Source organism: Medicago sativa, chromosome 6 (assembly GCF_051527215.1).
Source record: "Medicago sativa cultivar Bolivia chromosome 6, Bolivia_mono, whole genome shotgun sequence".
Classification (NCBI taxonomy): Eukaryota; Viridiplantae; Streptophyta; class Magnoliopsida; order Fabales; family Fabaceae; genus Medicago; species Medicago sativa.
The window spans coordinates 92,305,981-92,328,028 of NC_140754.1; the positions used below are offsets into that span (position 1 = coordinate 92,305,981).

Below are 22,048 nucleotides of genomic sequence, written 5' to 3' on the forward strand. Positions count from 1 at the left end.
GAAATGATTCGGTGGAAGAAGCCACTCGAACGGTACAAGTGCAACATTGATGCCTCATTTTCTTCCTATATTAATAAGGTAGGAATTGGGATGTGTATCCACGTAGATGTAGGATAATTTGTCCTTGCAAAAACCTCTTGGTTCTCTCCTCTTTGTAGTGTGACATTGGAGAATCAATTGGCTTGCATACAAATTTGGAGTGGACATCAAACATTGAATTTTTTTTTGAAACCGACAAAACCGTATTAATTGTTACTCGTATTTAGATTGGAGACATTTCCTCCATCCAAACTTTATTTGGATCTAATATAATATATTGGGCCAAGGAGTGAGCATCCTTATTACAATTATGCCGACCCATTTACTATTGGTAAAGGTACCGCTAAGTCTATGAATCCCAGATAAGACATTTCCCATGTATGTACGAGAATGCATGTCTTTGGTTTAACATCTTCACAATACGATTAAAAAACTACCCTTCTAAAGCCGCCACACTCAACAACCAACATCATAGCACTATATAGCGCATAAGCTTCGTGTGTCTCGGAAGCGGATGCCAAAACTTCCCCTTCGATGTTCCGAAAAGAGCCTCAATTCCCCACCTGTCCCATAGATTGAAGACACACATCCGTATTACCTCTCGATCCAACCTTCTTCAAGGTGAGTATGACCGCTATTTAAAGTTCTGGTTCCAGTGTTTCCACACCTATTATTTTGAACCGACGCTTCGTTTCCTTGTTAGAGTCGACATCATTCTAAAATCCAAGGTACTTTTGGTAGCTCGTCGAATTACAAGATCTTCCGGAGTATCCACTTCTTCGAAGATACTCGGTTTCTCGCGTACCAAATTTGATAAGTAAGAGATGCAACTTGGGTAATAATATCCTTATCTCTCGTTCTCTAATCATTTGAATCAACCAATCCGTGAAGTTGATTTCATTATGACCACTGAAACCGAATCCCCAAAGAGGATCCAAACCAGACTTTAGAAACTTTTGAACATTCCATGAATGCATGATAATGCTTTCCACTTTGATAGTATAGATTTTGTTTTATACTCTAAGAAGGTTGTATATGCTTTCGAAGAAGCGCTAAAAAATACATAGGTTGGACGATGAATATATTACTAGATGTTTATCGAAGCGATGCACGGGTAAGTTTTATTGTATTATTGTAGTTTAAATAAATATAGAATACATTGATATGAATGTTTGTTATATTGAATTTGATTTCAACGAAGAATATAAGTTTTTTTAAGCAAGAATATAAGTTAATTGTTTTAATATTTTTTAACATTATTTGAGTATTGAAAATAAAAATGGTATAAAATTAATAAATAAGTGGCATAAACTACTTACATGTATTGTTTGTCATACTCTCAAATGAAAAATAAATGAGAAGAAAAGAGATAGAATAGTGAAATGAAAATATAATAAAAACAAAACTTTCTAAATGGAAGAAGATAAATCATGAAATTTGTATGACTCGTTTGATATTGTCATGCATAAAAAAAATTGTAATTAAAAATATGCAACATTTTAATGAATTTATATCTTATGAAAAAATAAATATATACCATTTATATCATACAATAAATCACAAATTATTATAATCTTTTAGTATATCATACATTTATTGAACATACGATTTTAATGAAAAATTATACACACAACTAAACAAGTACATCAAAGCAAATGATTTTCTATTTATCGGAGAATTTGTAGGATTATAAAACTAAAAAAAATAAAATATGGGATAAATCATGGGTGCCTAATTCCTCTCCATTATTTTTTTCTTTCTATTTTCTTAATTTAAATCCTATTTTTTAATTTTAATTTCAGTTTTTTGTCAAAAAAAAATTAATTTCAATTTCTAATATTTTATTTAATTAATAAAAAGAGGGGAATAAAGCCATGGAGGGTGGGTAGTTATAAGACTATAATAATATTTTTTTTAATTTAATTAATAAAATGAGAGTTTTGAAGGGAAAAGTCGTGGTGTAGAACTTGTAGGATTATAACAATATAGTTGTGGAGGTTGGATAGCTATATGATTATAACTATAGATGATTTTTTTAATTTAATTAATAGAATGAGATTAAGGGAGGGAAAAGTTATTGTAAAACTTGTTGGATGCTAATATAGTTGGGATCGTTTGCCTTCTCCGCACCCTCTAGCTTTTTTTGTTTAAAAAATGGCACATTTGTAAAATCTCATTGTAACTAATGTATAGTTAGAAAAAAATAATAAGGAAAGAAAAAGGAGTTTCATAATTATGCAAAATAGTATGATTAAGATTATATCAAATATATTAAAATCAAATCAAAAGGAATATGAAAAAATAAAAATAAAATCCTCAAGAGGAAAAAGATGAAGTGAATTGTACTAAACATTGCAAAATGAAAACTAAATAATGCTTCTCTTTATTTTTTCGGCAGATTACAAGACAAAGTAAAAACATGGGATAAGAATGAATAAGGAAGTTGTTGAACTTTCCCATCAAATATTGTGTGCATGCATCAAACGTGTTGCCCCCGAAAAATAAATCAAAAATAAGAATCAACAAACAACAACTCTAATACAAGGAAGAGAGAATGATGAGATGATACATGAGGAAAGAAGGAAATAACAACCAAAGAAAAAGAGAAATGTATTGAGAAAGGTGAAAAGTAAACGCTCAATTTGTAACAACTGCATTTTGATGTAGTAGGTGTGGTTCAAAGAATTTGTTGGTTATAAATTTACTCATGTATATCGTGTATTTACGAGTGATGTTGCTTGTGGATCTTGGTCAAAAATGGTGGGTTAGTGAGATTTTTTTTTTTGAAATTGGGTTAGTGAGATAATAAGTGGGTTTTTTATGTGTTGCATGTGTGAGTGCATGAGTTAGTGGGAATATATAAGTTATTTGTTATGTTTTTTTAATTTAATGATTAATTAATATAATTAGAATTTTGGAGGGATATTTTTTAAGGAGAACTTGTAGGATAATTGTAAATGATAGATTTTTTTTGGTTACTACTTCAATGAATGTAGTATGTGGGAACACGACTATGAAGTGGCATTAATAATAGGCTTAATTGCACTTTTGCCCCTATATTTTGCCAATTGTGCGATTTTGGTCCCCATAGTTTGAAACGAGCGATTTTGGTCCCCATAGTTTTCCCCTTTCTGATTTTATGGTCCCCATCATTTTTTAATCAATTAATGAGTGCCACGTGTGTAATTCTATTATTTAAAAAATTAAAAAAATGAAATTTTTTTAAAAAATTGGAAAAATTAATAAAAATGAAAAAAAAATCTGGAAAATTTTAAAAATAAAAAAATAAAATCTGGAAAATTTAAAAAATAATATTTTTTTTTAAAAAAATTCTGGAAAAAATCTAAAAAACGAAAAAAAATACCGAAATTTTTTTAAAAAATTGGAAAAATTAATAAAAATGAAAAAAAAATCTGGAAAATTTAAAAAATAAAAAATAAAATCTGGAAAATTTAAAAAATAATAATTTTTTTTAAAAAAAATTCTGGAATTTTTTGTTTTCATTTTTATTAATTTTCCAGATTTTTGTTAAAAAAAATCTAAAATTTTCCAGATTTTTGTTTTCATTTTTATTAATTTTTCCAATTTTTTAAAAAAATTCGGTATTTTTTTCGTTTTTTAGATTTTTTCCAGAATTTTTTTTAAAAAAATTTATTATTTTTTAAATTTTCCAGATTTTATTTTTAATTTTTAAAATTTTCCAGATTTTTTTTTTCATTTTTATTAATTTTTCCAATTTTTTAAAAAAATTTCATTTTTTTAATTTTTTAAATAATAGAATTACACACGTGGCACTCATTAATTGATTAAAAAATGATGGGGACCATAAAATCAGAAAGGAAAACTATGGGGACCAAAATCGCTCGTTTCAAACTATTGGGACCAAAATCGCACAATTGGCAAAATATAGGGGGCAAAAGTGCAATTAAGCCTTAATAATATTAAGCAATCATTCATACGCGAATGTCGGCTAAGTGGATAAGAGATGACTATATATAGTTAACGACATGACAAAGAATATCGTAAAATCTTGAAACATGCTACTACTATTGAGTGATTGCAAACTAATAATGATGAGTACTACCGGTATGAAATATGCATGCAATATTCAATAACGCTTAAATGAGATGACACATGTCTCTTCTAATTTAATCAATATCATGCGTTTGAATATGATTTTATAGATGCAAGTTACTCTTCATTTTAGTCCCACGAAACTTAAAAGATTAGTTTTCACAGCTTACGTAAACTTTCTAATCGTTTTTGAATATATGTCGCGGTTAGAAGTATTTATACCGACATAAGTGATGAATATTATTGTGGTGTTGTCAAAATTATATCCTAGACGCATCTAATATATCTATCAAATTGTTTATTGTAGAGAGATAAATGTACCTACTTTTGTAAACGGTCTTTATAGAAATGTCTTCTCTACATTGAACTGCAACAACTTCCCTTCACTCTTAATTTAATTCTTATAAAAATTAGTTATGTATAATAGACAAATATTAATTGTGTCACTCGAATTGAGTTGATTTTTTTATATCATTTGTTTACTTGTTGAAAGGAGATATAGAAGGAAGATGAGAGTTAGATGGATTGGAAATGAAGGATAAATAAAGAAACCAATGGAACCATTCAATCCCTATCATAATATCTAGACATCAGCATAAAAAATTCATTCATTAAATACAAATCCAACTGCATCAAACCCTGATGTGCCCACCATCTTATCTACCAAATTAATTAAAATGGTTACCAATCTTGGATTCCGTTGGATTTTATTTTTTGTTAACTTCCCCAATCTTAGAAGAAAGAGCTTCTAATAATTTAAAGTCCAATCGCAAGGTAAGTAAAATTTAATAAAATTTTGTTTCATCTAAAAATCTAATTTAAGTTTTCTCGAACTATTCGTTATTTAGGAGAGTTCATTAACAATTTAAACTCAATTATTTGATTATTCCATTTGAATTTTGAATACGTCATCTTATTACTTATTTTGCTCCAATTAAGATTTTCTCACTTTATTATAAATAAACATGATCACAATATATTATAAACACGTTGCAAATTTTTGAATAAAAAAGCTAAGAGCCAGCCAACCATATGTAAAGTCGTGGCAAAAAACAAAAAGAACCGATTTAAAAACTAGATTTAACTAATAGTTCAACCTACCTGTTGCATCTTGTTTGGATAAACATCCTAGTATACGGTTTATAGCATACAAATTTATCATATAAACACTTATGAATAAGTTATTTTATAATCCAAGATAAAATAAAGTTAAATTACTTTTTTTATATTTAATTTATAAGCTATTTTCGTAAGATATATTATCAAGCTTATAAAAATAGCTTACAAATATGCTATAAGTTGTTTTCATAAGTTTTTTAAACAGAATAACAATTGTTTATGTGCTACTAAATACTCAATTCGGTCTTATATAGTAGTATAACTAAAAAGTGGTTAAATAAACTCTACGTATTTCATTCAAATTTTAGACCAAAATCATCAATTTTCTTCATTATACTTTATCTTATTGAATAAAAAAAAATGTTATTTAGTTATCCAACAATCTTTTTTTGGTGGTGAGTTATCCAACAATCTGTTTATGTATGATCTATATACAATTTAGTCTTTTGTTAGTTTTTTCTCCCTTCTCAAATCAAATCATTATCAATAGTTGCATATAATATATTTTGAGAAATGCTAACTCGGTATCTCGGAACACTAATTAATGAAACAAATATAGTAATATTGCATCTTCAAAAATCTAAAAAATGTTATTTTTAAATCGAAAACTTTCTTATTTTGTTTTCTTTGACCAGCTCCGGAATACTAGTTAGCATGATCAATATATATATAATTTAAGTTGTCAAACACCTTGTCAATTTACCTAAAAAAAATACCTTTTCAATTTTTAATTGTCCAAGTAACATTCAGTTGAAATAAAACATTATTGTGTTTGATTTAATTATAATATTTTATATTTTCATATGGGAAATGCCCTAAGGGCATTTGCTAAAAAAGTCTAATGTAAAAATTTTATTTTAGAAATTATGAATTGATTATATTGAACTTTAAAAATTGACTTTTCCTTCATTAAACTCATCAATTATTTCTAAACACTCGTTGGTATAACCCTTTTATATTTATTATTATTTTGACAAATATGTATTAATCATTTGATAATATCAATTGAATTAATTAAACTATAGTAATACCAAGTTCTTATCTATTCATATCAAAATCCATTTTTTAAATCAAAAAATAATACAAGAACCAATGTATTTTCCCAGAAAAAGAAGAAAAAAAATCAAAAAACGAAAATCACACGCAATCATCAATTTCTGGATTCTGTCTGTGAAAAAGGTAACAACTTTGGATTCTTCCCTCTTCACAAATTAAATCCATTTCTCTAATTTCATACTTTTTTCAATACTAATCACTCTTAATTTCTTCATAAACTTCAATTCAAGTTGCTTATTTTTTGTTGTTGTTGTTGTTGTTGTTATTTTGATTTGAATTTTGGTGTATGTTAATATTTTGCGATTTGAAACTAGCCCATTTGCTAAAGATGAAATTTTTATGTCGGTTTTGTAGGTGGGTCACTTGGGTTTTGCTTTGTTATGCATGTTTGGGACTCATTTTCGTTTTTTTTATTTTTATTTTTATTTTTATTTCAGTTTGATTTATTATAATTTATCTGCTTTAATTTTGAATCATTTTGAGCATGTTATGTGTTTGTGTTTGAGTCTGAGATAGTTAAACTGTTAAAGCACTGCTTTTTTGTGAGAACTTTTGTGTTTATGCACTTAACACAGATACCAGATACTTTGATACAGACACTGATAATAATTTAGGAAAATGTAATTTTATGTAACCATACATGTCAATATTGTGTCGGTGTTGAAATGAACACCAGCACATATTGGACACTCAAACACTCCATCAATTTGAAGTGTCAGTGCTATATAGTTTGTCACCCTTGTGTATGTTTTCTTTTGTAGATTAATGGCAAATGTCGATTGTGAATTATAAATTTTGTAGAACTTTTGAAAGGTTTCAGAAATTGTAAGAAATGTTTGAGATTGAAATAGTTAAAAGAACTATTTCTTTTTAGCACTCTGACACCAACATGTAGATATTGGTAATAATTTGCGAAAATAGAAGTGATAGTATGCAACCACACACGTCAGTGTCGTGTCGGTGTTGGTCACTCTGGCATACCTTCAAGCTTAAGTGTTGGTGCTATATAGTTTGTTACCCTTGTGCATATTTGCTTTGTGGATTAATGGCATATTGTCTCTTTGTTAATCCTAAATTTTGTAGAACTCTTGTCTTGAAAGGTTTCAGAAGTTGTTTGAATTGTTTGTGGTTTATAAGTCTGATCACTATGCTCCAATTGTTATGCAATGTTACAAATAGCAGCTATAGCACTACAAATAGAAGTGAGGAAATAGAATTAATAGTATGTAACCACACATGTCAGTGTCATGTCGGTGTTAGACATTCAGACATGCCTTCAATTCAATCTGAAGTGTTGGTGCTATAGAGTTGTTGCCCTTATGCATGTTTGCAATTTTGTGGATTAATGGCACACCTTTTCTTGTAAATCCTGAATTTTGTAGAACGCTTGAAGGGCTTCAGAAATTGTTAGAAATGTTTGTGGCTTATAAGTCTGATCACTATGCTCCAATTGTAATGCTGTGTCATCAAATAGTGGTTATAGCTATTAGTGTTATAGTGTAGTGGAGTAGAATGATCATACTTATAAATCACAAACTTTTCTAACAATTTATGAAACCTTTGAAGAGCTATTGTTCTGTGATGCACAATTTAGTTCAAAATGTTGTCAAATAGTGAATATAACAGTGATATAGCCTAACCTATTGGAATTTAAACAAACCTCTATTTCACAATTTGTGATTGACACCACTGTTGGAGGAGTTGAGATCATTAATCTATGATTCGGAGTTTGATGATGATCTAGTTTTGAGGATTCATATTGGTGTTGTTCATTATTCATTTTGTTTACTACCTTACCTTTATGTTTCAGTACATGCAAGAACTTTGAGAAAAATTGGATATTAGGTGTCTTGTTTTCCATCTTGACAAGATAGTAGTAGGTTTAGTAGAGATGGCTACAGCTGGAAAAACCAGAGCTATGCTTGAAGGTCTAGTAAAAGATGGATCACTTAAATGGTTGCTTGGCAAGAAGAGTTATTTTGCTGAAGAATTTGAGGAGATGGAAAATTCACCTTCTGCTGGGAAGAACTTTGTACGTGAACTATCTCCAGTTGCAAACCTAGTTGTTCGTAGATGCGCAAAGTAAGTGCATTTTTGGCATCTTAACTCGTTATTGCTTCATTATCAGTTTCCAAACTTTCACTCTTGTATGATTTAGTTTGAATATTAGGTAGCCAAGGACCCTTAACGTGTATTTTCGTTCTCTACATTGTCGGATTTTTTTTATTGGAAATTAAACTGTAATTAAAAACAAATAATGCAGAATCCTTAAGACCTCTTCAAGTGATCTTCAGGAGGGCTTCAATCTAGAGGCGTCTGATTCCCTAAAGAATCCATCACGATATGCAAGGAACTTATTGGAGTATTGTTGTTTCAAAGCACTTTCATTGAAAGCGCAAATATCCGGTCATCTACTTGATAAAACGTTCCGGCGTTTGACATATGACATGATGTTAGCTTGGGAGGTCCCGGCTGCCACTAGCCAACCTCTTACTAATGTAAGTCTTTCAGAGTACGAGTGATATATTTCTTCACCTTGCCTTACCTCATACCTTTTTTGTTATTGGTACAAGTAGTTAATAACTTGCAAAATTCTTTGAAGAACAATATGTTTCTGTTAATGTTAATTCTTTCTGCACGTATCTATTGGTGAATTTATACTCAACATTTCTTCTTTGTTATTCCATTAAGCAAAACTGCACTGAGGGGTAGTTAAAGTTTCAAACATGTCCTTTATTTATTTTTAAATATAAAATGTCCTTTATCTTTCTAAACAACAACACTAGACCTTCAGTGATTTTCCATCCAAAATCGCGAAAATCTCAGGGCCTCTCCTTCATTAAGAGGCCCACCAATTGTTGTGAATGAGAGGCTCAGATTGTTGCGAGGTGATGGTGAGCCTATTAATGAAAGAGAAGCTTTGAGTTTTTCACGGCTTTCAACAAAAAATCACTAAATGTCTAATGTTGTTGACGTTTAAAAAAATAAAGGACTTCTTTTTTATTAATCTAAAAATAAACATAAAGGACCTCTTTAAAACTTTAAATCAAGTTAAAGAACCTCTGATGCAGTTTTGCCTTTTCATATTTATTGCCATATCAAATAGATATAGCATGTTAAGTGCCTATCCTTATGATTATCTATATTTTTATATTATATATGCATTCTATAGGTTTTTTTGTCGTTTCTTTACTAATACTAATGAACCTTTATGTTTAGAAGGTTGATGAAGAAGTATCTGTTGGATTAGAAGCTTTCTGTCGAATAGCTCCTGCAGTTCCCATCATTGCCAACGTCATTATTTGTGAAAATCTTTTTGAGGTGCTTACTTTGTCAACTGGTGGCCGCCTTCAGTTCCCCATATATGATAAGTACCTCGGTGGGATAGAAAAGTAATAACCTCTACCTTTAAATATGTTACTACTTTCCCCTTTGTCTGGAATTCAGTAATAGGCTATGTATATTTATGATCAAACATTTACTTAATACCTCTAAAATTTTGCCCTCTAATATGGGTGCACTACAAGTAGCTACATGTACTAAACCAAGAATACTTTTGTACTTTATAATTGAGAACTTCAAAGGTGCAGCATTTATACTTGATATCTGCTTCAGTTTCTGATTAGGAGTTTTGTTATTCTGTTGTATTCTTTATTATTGTGATTAGCGATAGGCTCAAAATTTTGTTTAAATTCTTATTTTTATCTTTCCAGAGCAATAAAAAAAATGAAAAGCAATTCAGATTCGTCTCTCCTTTCTGCTATGAGATCAACTAGAGGTGAGAAGATTCTTGAGATTGATGGAACAGTCACCACACAGCCGGTCCTTGAGCATGTAGGAATATCCACATGGCCTGGTAAGCGCTTTAAAGTTACATTTATATACCATCTTTCTCAAATATATATTCTATGACACTGCCACGTAAACACCGATAATAATTTGAGAAAATGAATGTAGTCCCATGTGTCAGAGCTGTGTCGGACACCAGACACGTATTCAATCTAAAGTGTTCTTGTATTCCTACATACTACATACTTGTTGATGCAGCAAAACCATGCATTGGTTATTCTTGAAGACATTAGTGACTCTCTGTAACATGCATGCAGGAAGGTTAATCTTAACAGATCATGCACTTTATTTCGAAGAACTTCGCGTTGTATCATATGACAAACCAAAAGATATGATTTAGCAGACGATCTAAACCAAGTTGTTAAACCTGAATTGACTGGACCATGGGGTACTCGACTTTTTGACAAAGCAGTATTCTATAGTTCGACATCCTTGTAAGTAATTGCACAGTTACTTTTTATAGATAACTGCACAAGTTTATCTTGCTATTAACTTTCATGTTGTATTTCTCTTGTAGATCAGAACCAGCTGTACTGGAATTTCCTGAGCTTAAAGGACATGCTCGTCGTGATTATTGGCTAGCCATCATCAGGGAGATTCTTTGTGTTCACAAATTTATAAGCAAGTTTGGAATTAAAGGGGTGGCAAGGGACGAAGCACTTTGGAAGGCTGTTTTAGGAATTTTGCGTTTGCAGGCCATCCAAGACATCAGTTCTCTGGGCCCTGTATTGAATGATTCTCTTCTCATGTTTAATTTATGTGATCAGCTTCCAGGTGGAGACTTGATATTAGAAACCCTTGTAAATATGTCAAACTTGAAAGATTCAGATCACGGGCATGATTCCAAGCCTGCAAGTGGAATGTATTCTATCTCGGTCTTGGACACGGTTTCTAACTTAGGATTCGTATTTGGAACAAGTTCAAACAGCTCTGTTGAGAGCAGGATTGCTGTTGGAGAAATAACTGTTGGAGAAACGACTTTGTTGGAAAGAGTGGTTAAAGAATCTAAGAACAATTATAAAAAAGTCGTATCGGCACAGGCAACAGTTGACGGGGTTAAAGTTGATGGTATCGACACTAATTTGGCTGTCATGAAGGTACTAATTCATTATCCGTTTTTACCTTTTAGCCAAGCTCTTACGCTTTTTCTTTTGCCAATAGTATTATTTGATATGAAGCACGAACCCAGACACCTGATTGACACAAACACGTAGACAGTAGACACCATTAATAATGTAAGAATTCAATGAAAGTAATTGAATGTAAACATGGGTCATAGTCTAAACACACAGTCACAGTCAATCTTGGATCCGTCAATCTAGGAACAATGAGAACAAGGGAATGAAGTAAGAAACACATGAAGTTTCCGGATTTTTTCATGACAAAGGAGGGAAGAAAATTAATAATGATTTTGAATTATGATTATGGTTTGATATGATTGAAGGAAGATTTGATGATTGATGCAAATGAGACTGAGTACTAAGCCTTATTTATACTAACTCAAGACTACAAACAAATCATGATGATAACTAATCTTAAGAGATAGTTTTCGATACTCATATCAAGATATTTTTCATATCTTCTAATAAAACTCTTAGGTTTTGAATTCAGTCTAATTCATTCTTACCAGACTAACTTTTAAGGCGACGGATGCCCTTCGTTATAAACTCTTTTTAGGCCTTATCCATTTTTAATGTGACAACGGAGTTTTCCTCAATCCTCCCCGCTTGACGAATAGGCTCTGATACGATATTAGGTTTTGATTTATGCCTAACTCATATGATGGAATTAAAAGAATAAACAAAATGTTAGGTAAAAATTAGAAGAAATTGAAATGTGAAGTGTGAAGGAAAAGGAAGAACAGAACACTGGAAAAAAAAAAAAGAAGAAGAAATAACAACTACCTTCAAGGTTCAAGCTGTAAATCATAAACAGACACTGCCGTCTCTGCCGTGTGAACAAAGAACAGAGACCTGCAAGCTCTGGGCATCTGAAAAAATCGGGGTTAAATGAAATAGATACGAGTGGGGCATGGATCAAATAACCAAGATGGGGTAACTTTCTTGCATGAACGATCGAGAAAAGTTTCAAACCTTAAATAGTTTCTTAAGCAATACACACATAAGAAATCATGACACTATCCAAAAATATATATTCAAAAACTCAGAAGTTGCGTATAAATGTGGGGGTTGAGACTTGAGATCCCACGTCAACTAGAGATACGGCAAACACCTCTTGAGCCAGCTTTTAAGGTTGAGTTAAGCCTAAAGTCCAAATTCTAAAATGGTATCGGTGCATATTATAGGTTGAGTTATAAATGAGCACCTATGGCAGCTATCCACCACAACATGACTGTGCTTTACCACCAATATTGTACATGATTCATTTCACTGTTTCTACTTATTCCAAAATCAGAACAGAAAACTCCGACTGATTCTACGAGTTATCCTATTTTGTCTTTAATGCATGCGTTTTCCCCTATTTTTCAGGAACTGCTTTATCCTCTAGATGAACTTAGGAAGTGTCTTCAATCTTTGCTAAATTGGGATGATCCATTGAAGTCTTCTGGGTTTTGTTTGTTCTTCGGTTACATCATCTGGAGGTAAAACTTTCATACATCGATCAATATTATATTGACCTGTTATTTGAAATTGCTATAGAAATGAGATAAATAATTTAAGGGGAAAAATTATGGATGGTATGTAATACTGAAAGAAAAACATTATTCTGATTTCTCAGTTTTAACATGCCGATTATGGTCTTGTTTGGTTAAACAACTTAATTAAGTGCTTATATTATAAGTGCTTATGATATAAGTGCTTATGTATAAGCTATTTCTATAACAAAAGATAAAAGTCATTGTTTTCATAAATGCTATAAGCTATTTTTATAAGTTCTCCTAGAGGGCTGACAAAAATTGGCTGAAAACGGCTTATGGACTTGTCATAAGCTATTTTTGTAAGCTCTCGCGAACAGTCTCACAAGTACTTATGCAAGTAGATAAGCTCAAATAAGCCGATACAAACAGGCTTATGATGATATATTTGACTTCTTTTGATAACTTAGATAATCTTATTATAAATTGCAGGGGTTGGGTTGGCTATGCAGTGGCACTAGTGCTTGTGTTCATTTCAGCTTTTATGATCATTACCAGATGTTTTAATCAAGGTAGGTCTGTAGCTGAAGTTAAAGTAATAGCCCCTCCACCAATGAATACAATGGAACAACTTTTAGCTGTTCAGAATGCTGTCTCTCAAGCTGAACAATTCATACAAGATGGTAACATATTTCTTCTCAAGTTTCGTGGCTTGTTACTCTCCATTTTTCCTCAGGTATTTTCTCATTCCCTTTTGCTATTTTTACGAATCATAGATGCATTTCTTGAAAGACAAAAAGCTTAAATATGCTTTTAGCTCTTTCCATATATTTCATTTTGGTTTTAGTCCCTATAAAAAAAAGTTTTACAGTCCTTGAAAAATTGAAATTTTGCTTTTGGTTCTCGTTATTTTGTTTTAGTTCATGTAAATGTAACATTTGGTTCATGTTCAATTAGTCTCTGTAACACGTACACAATACTACTGCCCTTAGTTCCTAAAATACGACATTAATTAAATTTACTTTATAGGGACTAATTCAACACGATTCAAATATTACAGGGGCTAAAACAAAGTAACTACGGCCACTATCAAATTTTTAAATTAGTCTCCTTTTGCCAATTTGTACTTTTATTTTTTAAGAAGTTTGGATGCATTTCATAACAAATAACAAATAAATTGAGAAGTTTATTCAATGTTGATTACATATTTCTGTCTCACATTGTACTACCTTGTTCCTTTATATGGTAATCAGGCAACGGAGAAGATGGCATTTGGTCTTCTATCGGCAGGATTGGTTTTGGCTTTCTTACCTACGAAATACATAGTTCTCCTTGTGTTCTTGAACATATTTACAATGTATGCACCTCCAAGGAAAGCTAGCACAGAGAGATGGGAGAGGAGATTTAGAGAATGGTGGTTCAGCATACCAGCTGCTCCTGTTAAACTGGAAAGAGATAAAGAGGACAAGAAGAAAAAGTGATGATGGCGAAATCTTTGGTTAAGCTATGTACATGTTTGTATTGAATACTTTACTTCTCTTCGTATATGGAAGTAGATTACATGTTGTATCACTGCCACACAGTTACAAATCTCGACCATCCGTCATAAGTTAGTGGCCGAGATAATTTGAAATTAATGTACTGACTGTGTAGAACCGTCCAATCTCAAATTACAGCTGGGATTCTGAGTCGCTTCCCATATATAGGAATGTTTGAAATGTAAAACTCAAAAGTGGAAGCAAGGTAATTTGAAAATGAAATGAAATCTCATATCCCAAGAAATTCCTAGAATTTTATTTGATCAAGTACTAGATTATAAGTTCTAAAAGGCAGTTGATGAAGTGGAAAAGCATCATGCATGTTGCAAGTGTTTTGGTCCCAAAATTTCGTTCAAGATTTTCTGCTGTTATCCAGCTACACTTAAAGTTCAGGACTCTCTTCTCAAATGTAAATGTCTTCATCAAGGGAAATAAAAAGAAAAGATACATTCCACTCATATAAGTGTAACTCTACTTATTATTTGTGACCTCATTGGTTTTTGTTTAAAAAAAAAAAAGAATTTGACCTCAAAAAAAGATAGATTAATTGATCAATAAAATGAAATTTTGATTTTTTATTATGTATGATTTTTTTTTCTTATATTAAAACAACTCAAAACGTATTATAATTTATTTTCAGCCTTGAAATATGTAAAATGCAAATAATATTTTATTAAGAATTTTTTTAAATACTCATAATATGTATGATTTTAGCTACTCCATCCGTCTCATAATTAGTGTCTCTTTGGCATTTTTTTTTCCAAAATAATTGTTACTTTACAATATCAATGCAACATTTATGATTTTTTTTATTATTATACCATTATTTCTTGAATTTCATCCAACTAACTACAATTAATGAGGATGTTTTAGTAAATGCTATTAATTTTACCATTGAAATCGACAAAATTAATCATTTCCTTAATAATTATGCATAAACCCTTAAACGACTAATGTTGTGAGACGGAGAGAGTATATTTTTTCCCCTCCCAAATTGGGTAGAATTAAAAACAACACTTAAGAAAGCAAATTAATTGATATTGCCGTGAAACATGGACGTGAATACATATATACATTAATACGGATCATATGTGTACACAATAGAGGAGAAATTAATGCTATAAGCATCAGTATTTGGTTTGTAGAGTGTCAATATTTTTTTTGATCAATTTACAATTTTATTCTAGATTAGTTTTTTCTTGGTTGACAGATTCATAAATAGTAAACAAAATGGTAATATTAAAAAGATACATTAGACGCGTACGATCTAAGCAGAGAGAATCTGTATTCCACCAAATAAAAACCTAGGGCGATCATCTACCAAAAAAAAAAAAAAAAACCTAGGGTGATCAAATGTTTGTTTTAGGGTTGAAAGTGGCGGGAAAAAATTTCACAAATTGCGCCAAAAATTTCACCTTTCCCTTCCATAAATATCCGTCACACACCTTTCCCTTTTCCACACAAAAATTAATCAAAACCTCAAACAACACAACACAACACAACAAAACACAACACAGATTCTCACTACTCTCTTTAATCTTTTGGCTGGTTAAGACACAAATTCTCTCAACTCAACTCAACAACATAAATATTCGTCGATTTTATATTAGGGTAATAATCAATCCGATTTTATATTAGGGTAATAATCAATCTTTTGAAAATAAGAAGATAAACATGGAAAATAAAACATTGAAACTCAGAATTGAATCTGCTAACAACCTCACTGATCTTAATAATTTCTTCAAAATGAACGTATACGCCATAATTTCCGTTCCAAACTCCAACAATGAAACCGCTGTAACCCACACCCACTATGACAGCGGAACTAACCCGACATGGAATTACCCTGTCGATTTCACTGTCAACCAGAATCATCACTCTCTTAACTTAATGGTCGTGTGCAAATCTCCCACCGCCGAATCCATTAGGATGGGTACCGTTTGTATCGCTCTCAAGGATCTTTTTGATAACACCTCCGGAGATTCTTTCCGCCAGATTAGTTACAAAGTTATGACAGGTTTTAGGGAGGAAGGGAATTTGAACCTCTCCTACAAATTTGAGGACAAAGTTCAAGATCCGGTGACAAACACTGCGGCGACACAAAATCTGGATCCACAGATCTCTCAACCGGCGGCGGCGGGATCTGGTCATGGAATAGTGGCGGGATCTGCCTCGGTGCTACCGGATCCACATACTCATCCAACGCCGGGTTACCCACTGTCGGGTTACCCACCATCCGGTTACCCTCAGCCGGGTTACCCACCGTCCGGTTACCCTCCGTCGGGTTACCCTCAGCCGGGTTACCCACCGTCCGGTTACCCTCCGTCGGGTTACCCTCAGCCGGGTTACCCACCGTCCGGTTACCCTCCGTCGGGTTACCCACCGCAGACTTATCAATGGCCTTATCTACCAGCTAATTTTGGAAATGGAATTAAAGCTGGGTTTCTTGGATATGGGTTAGGTGGTGACAAATTGACCAACATTGCAAATATGATTTTTGGTGATTCTGGTTCTGGTTCTGGTTCTGCTTCAGCTTTTCCATTTGATTGATCTTGTTTATGGATTTTACTTTTACTTTTTGCTCAAGTGTTTCTAATACATCCAGCAGCAGTTGCTACTGCTAATGATTATGTAATATAAATAAATCTTTCTAGTCTGCACTTTGGTGATGTAACAATTCTACGACCTTTCATGGTATTATTTTTATAGTGGAAGATTTAATTTCAGTTGATGGCTTTTTTAATTGTAGAACTCTTGAAAGGTTTCAGAAATTGTTAAAAATGTTTGTGGTTTGTAAGTCTGATCCCACTGCTGCAATTGTAATGTTGTGTTGGGTTAACATCTATTGCAAAGAGTGACCGTAGGCTCCGTAGCTATTAGTGTTATACAGTAGCGGAATTTGAACAAACAACTACTCCCTCCTACTCCTTCCGTTTCAAAATATAAGCAAAATTCACTTTTAGGTTCATTCATAATATGGACCATATACATCATTAAATGAATGAACCTAAAAAGTAAATTTTGCTTATATTTTAAAACGGAGAGAGCATTGTTCTGTTATATGCAATCTATCTATACTTCTTACGAAGCAATTTATTCAAATTCTACTGCGTGGCTCCGATTCTGGTGTGTGGTGAGTTTTCTCTAATTTTGGTGTATTTTTAGTTGATAATTAGACGCTTGACATAGCGCGGGTTTGTTATAGACTATTGATCAATATGTTTTGATTACAATCAATTCAATCAATTTGAAAAATATATCATGTGTGCAGAAGAAAAGGTCCAATCACGAGAGATGTTTTTTGAAATTGGGGTAATATGACCAAAATGTTACTTTTTGGACGGTTTGCATAAGCTTTCTCCCTCTACACACTCTAACCATGGATTTCTTCAGGAACTCTTGAAAATTATCACAAAACAATGATGCACACGTGACAGCAAAATCTTTCATCTAGATATGGAAGACCATAAATCTGACGTAAATTGCAACTACCCTATTAATAGCCAATTAACATGCCATAGCTTTCTACCATAGATCTCCACCGTACATATCAATATAAACACAAACCAAGTAGAAACAACCCATCATTCAAACCTCCATAATTTCTCTACACCATTCCCACAACAATTACTCCATGAATAGTTTTAGAAGAAGTTAATAAGAGAGGGCCAGTATTGCAAATGCATAGTGGATAGCCAATTAAAATGATTTTGTTCTGATACTGCCGTCTTTGATGCATATAATTATGTCTATCATCTATAATAAACCTCTAATCACAATTTAGAGAAACCCTTGCTAAACGTATGCTCTACAATTGTTCACAGGCTGAGTTATAACAATAAAGAAAACACTAACAACAAACATGTATTTGTATCATAATAGTAAGCTTTTGTGTGCATCCCAAACACAGGTGGAATTCACATTATGTTTCTGATATTAATTCAGGCTATTTATACCGACAATATTGCTTGAATCCACTTCATACAATGAAAGATAAACTGAATTTCAAATGGCTGTACATTTCAATGAATCATGCTGCACAAAGAATTACAACCAAAGAAAAAAACAACAACAATTGAGCTGAGTAAAGATTGTGATCATGACTCTCAAATGAAGTATACACATGCAAGTGCAGCACTCCATTCAGACCCTATGTTATTTTACTACTTGCATCTGTCTACATGATTGACATAAGTACCTTATCATTGGCGCCATCAACCAAGACCTGTGTGCACTATATTCTCGTTAACACATTCATTCAAACAATGAACTTGGATAAATCAACACAACAGACATTCTTGCATAAGTAAGCATTGATATCCTGCTCTTAAGTAGCGTAAAAACAGACAATTAAAGGAATGTCACAATTACATGCAAGAAAAAAAAATTTAAGTTCTTCTGCCATGACAAAATTCTGCTGCATGGACTCCATAATTAAAAACCAGATTATATATCATTATTGAAGATGCATTCCTTTATTACGAAATAAGCTGCATGAGAATTTGTAAGCTCATCTGAAGAGGGAGACTTCATTACCAGGAGACTGGAAAGGCTTGGTAATAGAAAAAGAAAACTTCAGCATCTTCAAACTATATAAATGAAGCAACAAAAAATTACTGAAAAAGGATTCATACTCATCCTACATAAGTACTTTTATAGTTGTTTATATCTTGCTACTAATCAAGTATCATAGTGCCAGAAAATCTCTTGTGATAATAATCTTGCAGGTTTTGCTGCACTATGTTTTGTGGAATAATCTCTTGTGATAGTATTGTGATAGAAAATCACCATTACATACGTGATTGTGTCATCCACTCCGAAGAAAATCACCATTGCATTTCTAACTTTGCAGTTTTCATCTAAATGTATTTGTGATTGTGGCATTATGAATCTTCCTTAACCATGTACAACACCAGTTTTTTTTAACAGGAAAAAGAAGAGCATCATTCACCAAAAATGAAAAAAAAGTATTGATGATAGGTAGCAACAGAAACAAAACTCGAAAAATAGCACTATCAGTGTTAGCCTGAGTTGCAATGGCTATGTGAGTTTGCATTCATATTTAAATGTAGCCTGAGTTGCAATGGCTAAAATGTTTCTTATAGATTATAAATTTTTACCAAGTACATTGCTAATTTGTTAACTGCAATTTCTTATATACATATAATTTTCATCAGAAAAACGGAGATCAATAACCAATCAAAAATAAAGTTTCGATGTTTCACAATAAGGCAATATGACTTACATTGGTTGTATCGAATTCCATGAGGTAAGTGCGTAGTTTCAAAAGGTTAGTTCGAAGTAACAGATCAGACTCGTCATCACCATCGATCAGACCTATTAAGCTGAGAAAGGCAAAGGTAATATCACATGTTTATCAATAAAAACAGCAAGAAGCATATAACAATAAAAAATAATTTTATATTGAGTTTTCTTAAGAAAAGAATTTTTTTTTGCAGATTTGTTAATGAATAAGTGAAGACAAACTAACCAACCCTTTAATTTAAGCAATCCCTCGGCAACTTCTTGTGTACTCCTTGCCATGATGAAATTCTGCAGCATGGACTCCATTATTAAAGACCACATCATATATCAATATTAAAGCAATTGCAGAGAAAAAGATGTGTTCCTTTATTTAAAAAATTAGTTGCATCAGAATTTGTCATCAGCTTTGTTTTAACCAAATCCTCAGTCTACAATGTTCTGTACAGACTTCTGACTAATAGTCTGAGTCAATTCAATTTCTCCATTGTTCATCCTATTTTATACAGTAGTTTAGCATGAAGACTAAATTATATGCACTTGATAATCTATAATCCAGGTAAGAATACTAAATTGTATACCATATCTAATCTTACTCAGTCTTATATGCATCAACCTCAGGTAAATCTCCATTTAAAATTACCTTAGAACCAAAATGGCACCTAAATACTTCCTTAACTTGCCAAACTGAAGGATCAAAATCACTGGTGAAGACATGTCATGTGTTGCAAAATATGACTCTATTTTTCCAGCAAAATCACTTCATAGAAAGCAGTTTATTTGACTGTTTTTGTATGTAATCAAATGTTAGATTATAAAGCTAAACATGCATACACCAACCAAGTCCATAGAAAATGAAGGAGAGAAAGTTAAAGGATAGTGCAAGAATACAACTGAAATATAAAAGAGACAGAACACTAAGATTTACGTACTCTAAATCCTCAAGAGCAATGTCAATGACTTTCTTCTTTTTTCCATTCTTCTTTTTAAAATGACCAGACAGCCTTAATCGCGTATCCTTGTACCTGTGTTGCTGCCATATTTACGTAGAAACATGACAGTCCATAAATAGATACAGAACATAAGATAACAAAATACTTTTTCAATTTGTTGGTGAATTAGGATAGATATAAAATAAATGCACACTTTTAAAACTTTTAGGGGATAAACATCGAAGTGACTGAATATCTACGATGCCAAAAAACAAACTGAATAATTTACAGTGCAACTAAAACACTATGTGACTGTTTGGATAAACGGCTTACTTAAGTGCTTCTGTATAAGTTATTTTTAATATATAAGCTGTTTTCATAAGTTATCATGCATGTAATTAAACTGAGTTGAAATCCAAACAAAGGGTAAATGAATCGATTTAGAGAAACTGACCATTGATAATCAGCATGTTTGATGCCATTTTTTGCACATAAGGTTCAGTGAGAACTTTAGCTTTGAAAGCTTCCTCGAACAACTTGGTAAATTGCTTCCCTGACACTCTGCATGAGCATCTAATTCCAATATATACACACAAAAAATCACCATCATTTTTTTAGGGAAAATCACCATCATTTTTTTTAGGGAAAAATCACCATAAAAAAGAACTGAAACAAAAAAATAATATTTGAATAAATTTGGGAACTGTAAATGGATGAACTTACTTCTCAAATGGTATCTCTCATTCAGAAATACCTGCATAAACACTTGTAAAATCGTTTGAGAAAGCTTATAAAAACAACTTATGACATGTCCATAAGCTGTTTCTAGCTTATTTCATAAGCACTTAATGAAATCTTTATCCAAACAGAATTAATAATAATACAATGTATGTCTGCAACAACATAATTGTATTTGAATCAAATCAAAAGTTTGTCATTATTGAGGCATTTCATCAAACATCTTACAAACAAAACCCCTCATGAGCATAACATACCAAGAACATATAATAACAGGAATTAATAAGAGAATTGAAAGAGATGGTTTTGTTACCAATGGAGTGTTAAGCGGAGCACATTACCTGAGATGAAGCATTTCTGAAATCCAGTCATGGTGGCGAAGGAACCATCGATTTCCCTCTTATATCAGATTCACGATCCTCAAATTGCCCTTGTTTTTTCTCTAGTCATGCATCACCTTCATCTTGTTTTTTCTTTTCTTCTCTCCCAAATCCGAGCCAGTCACGATGGATGAAAGGAAGGTGACATTCGGAATGGTCGCGGACAGTCTACGGTGGAGTGCTTCAGACGAGAGGGTTTTTTTGGGTTGGGGGAGGAAGAGATTTGGAAACTGAGTGAGAGTGAGAGTGAGAGAGAGAGCTTTAAGAGAAATGAAGAAGCAGGAACAACAATCAATGAATTGTTGACTAAGGGCGGTGGAGTGATGCAGACACTAAACATGTGAACTGAGTTTTTTTCTTTGAATCATGACCCCTAATGTCAAACAATGTGCTGCACCTAGCATCTGGTTTCAACTCCCCAACATGGCATCCATTGGTATTTCATTTATAATATTATGATGATTA

At 32.2% G+C, this 22,048-nt stretch overlaps 1 protein-coding gene, 1 long non-coding RNA gene and 1 pseudogene across 7 annotated transcripts; 2 read left to right on the top strand and 1 right to left on the bottom strand.

Moving 5' to 3' along the window:
• Positions 1-6,413: 6,413 nt before the first annotated feature.
• LOC146918248 (uncharacterized) lies at positions 6,414-14,515 on the top strand (annotated as a pseudogene). The gene is made up of 10 exons (XR_015016094.1): positions 6,414-6,642; positions 8,099-8,370; positions 8,552-8,786; positions 9,508-9,680; positions 10,002-10,144; positions 10,395-10,571; positions 10,655-11,234; positions 12,627-12,739; positions 13,226-13,469; positions 13,987-14,515. The product of XR_015016094.1 is annotated as an uncharacterized LOC146918248 (transcript).
• A 1,134-nt stretch (positions 14,516-15,649) lies between these two features.
• LOC146918249 (protein SRC2-like) lies at positions 15,650-17,022 on the top strand. Its single transcript, XM_085717381.1, has one exon. It carries the CDS (start codon positions 15,946-15,948, stop codon positions 16,819-16,821), a length of 876 nt encoding a protein of 291 aa, XP_085573507.1. The 5' UTR covers positions 15,650-15,945; the 3' UTR covers positions 16,822-17,022.
• A 1,176-nt stretch (positions 17,023-18,198) lies between these two features.
• On the bottom strand, positions 18,199-22,028 carry LOC146918250 (uncharacterized). Of its 5 annotated transcripts, XR_015016087.1 has the most exons (7): positions 21,545-22,028; positions 21,189-21,219; positions 20,920-21,038; positions 20,466-20,566; positions 19,767-19,824; positions 19,517-19,616; positions 18,199-18,860 (listed from the first exon to the last, which is right to left on the bottom strand). It is a non-coding gene; the product is annotated as an uncharacterized LOC146918250 (long non-coding RNA). The 5 variants fall into 5 exon arrangements; XR_015016085.1 differs by having other exon boundaries at positions 21,189-22,028; XR_015016086.1 differs by lacking the exon at positions 21,189-21,219 and having other exon boundaries at positions 18,199-18,496; positions 21,545-22,027.
• Positions 22,029-22,048: the final 20 nt, after the last annotated feature.

Excerpts from the sequence above, each read along its gene's own strand:
- LOC146918249 (XM_085717381.1), top strand. The coding sequence starts at position 15,946 with ATGGAAAATAAAACATTGAAACTCAGAATTGAATCTGCTAACAACCTC.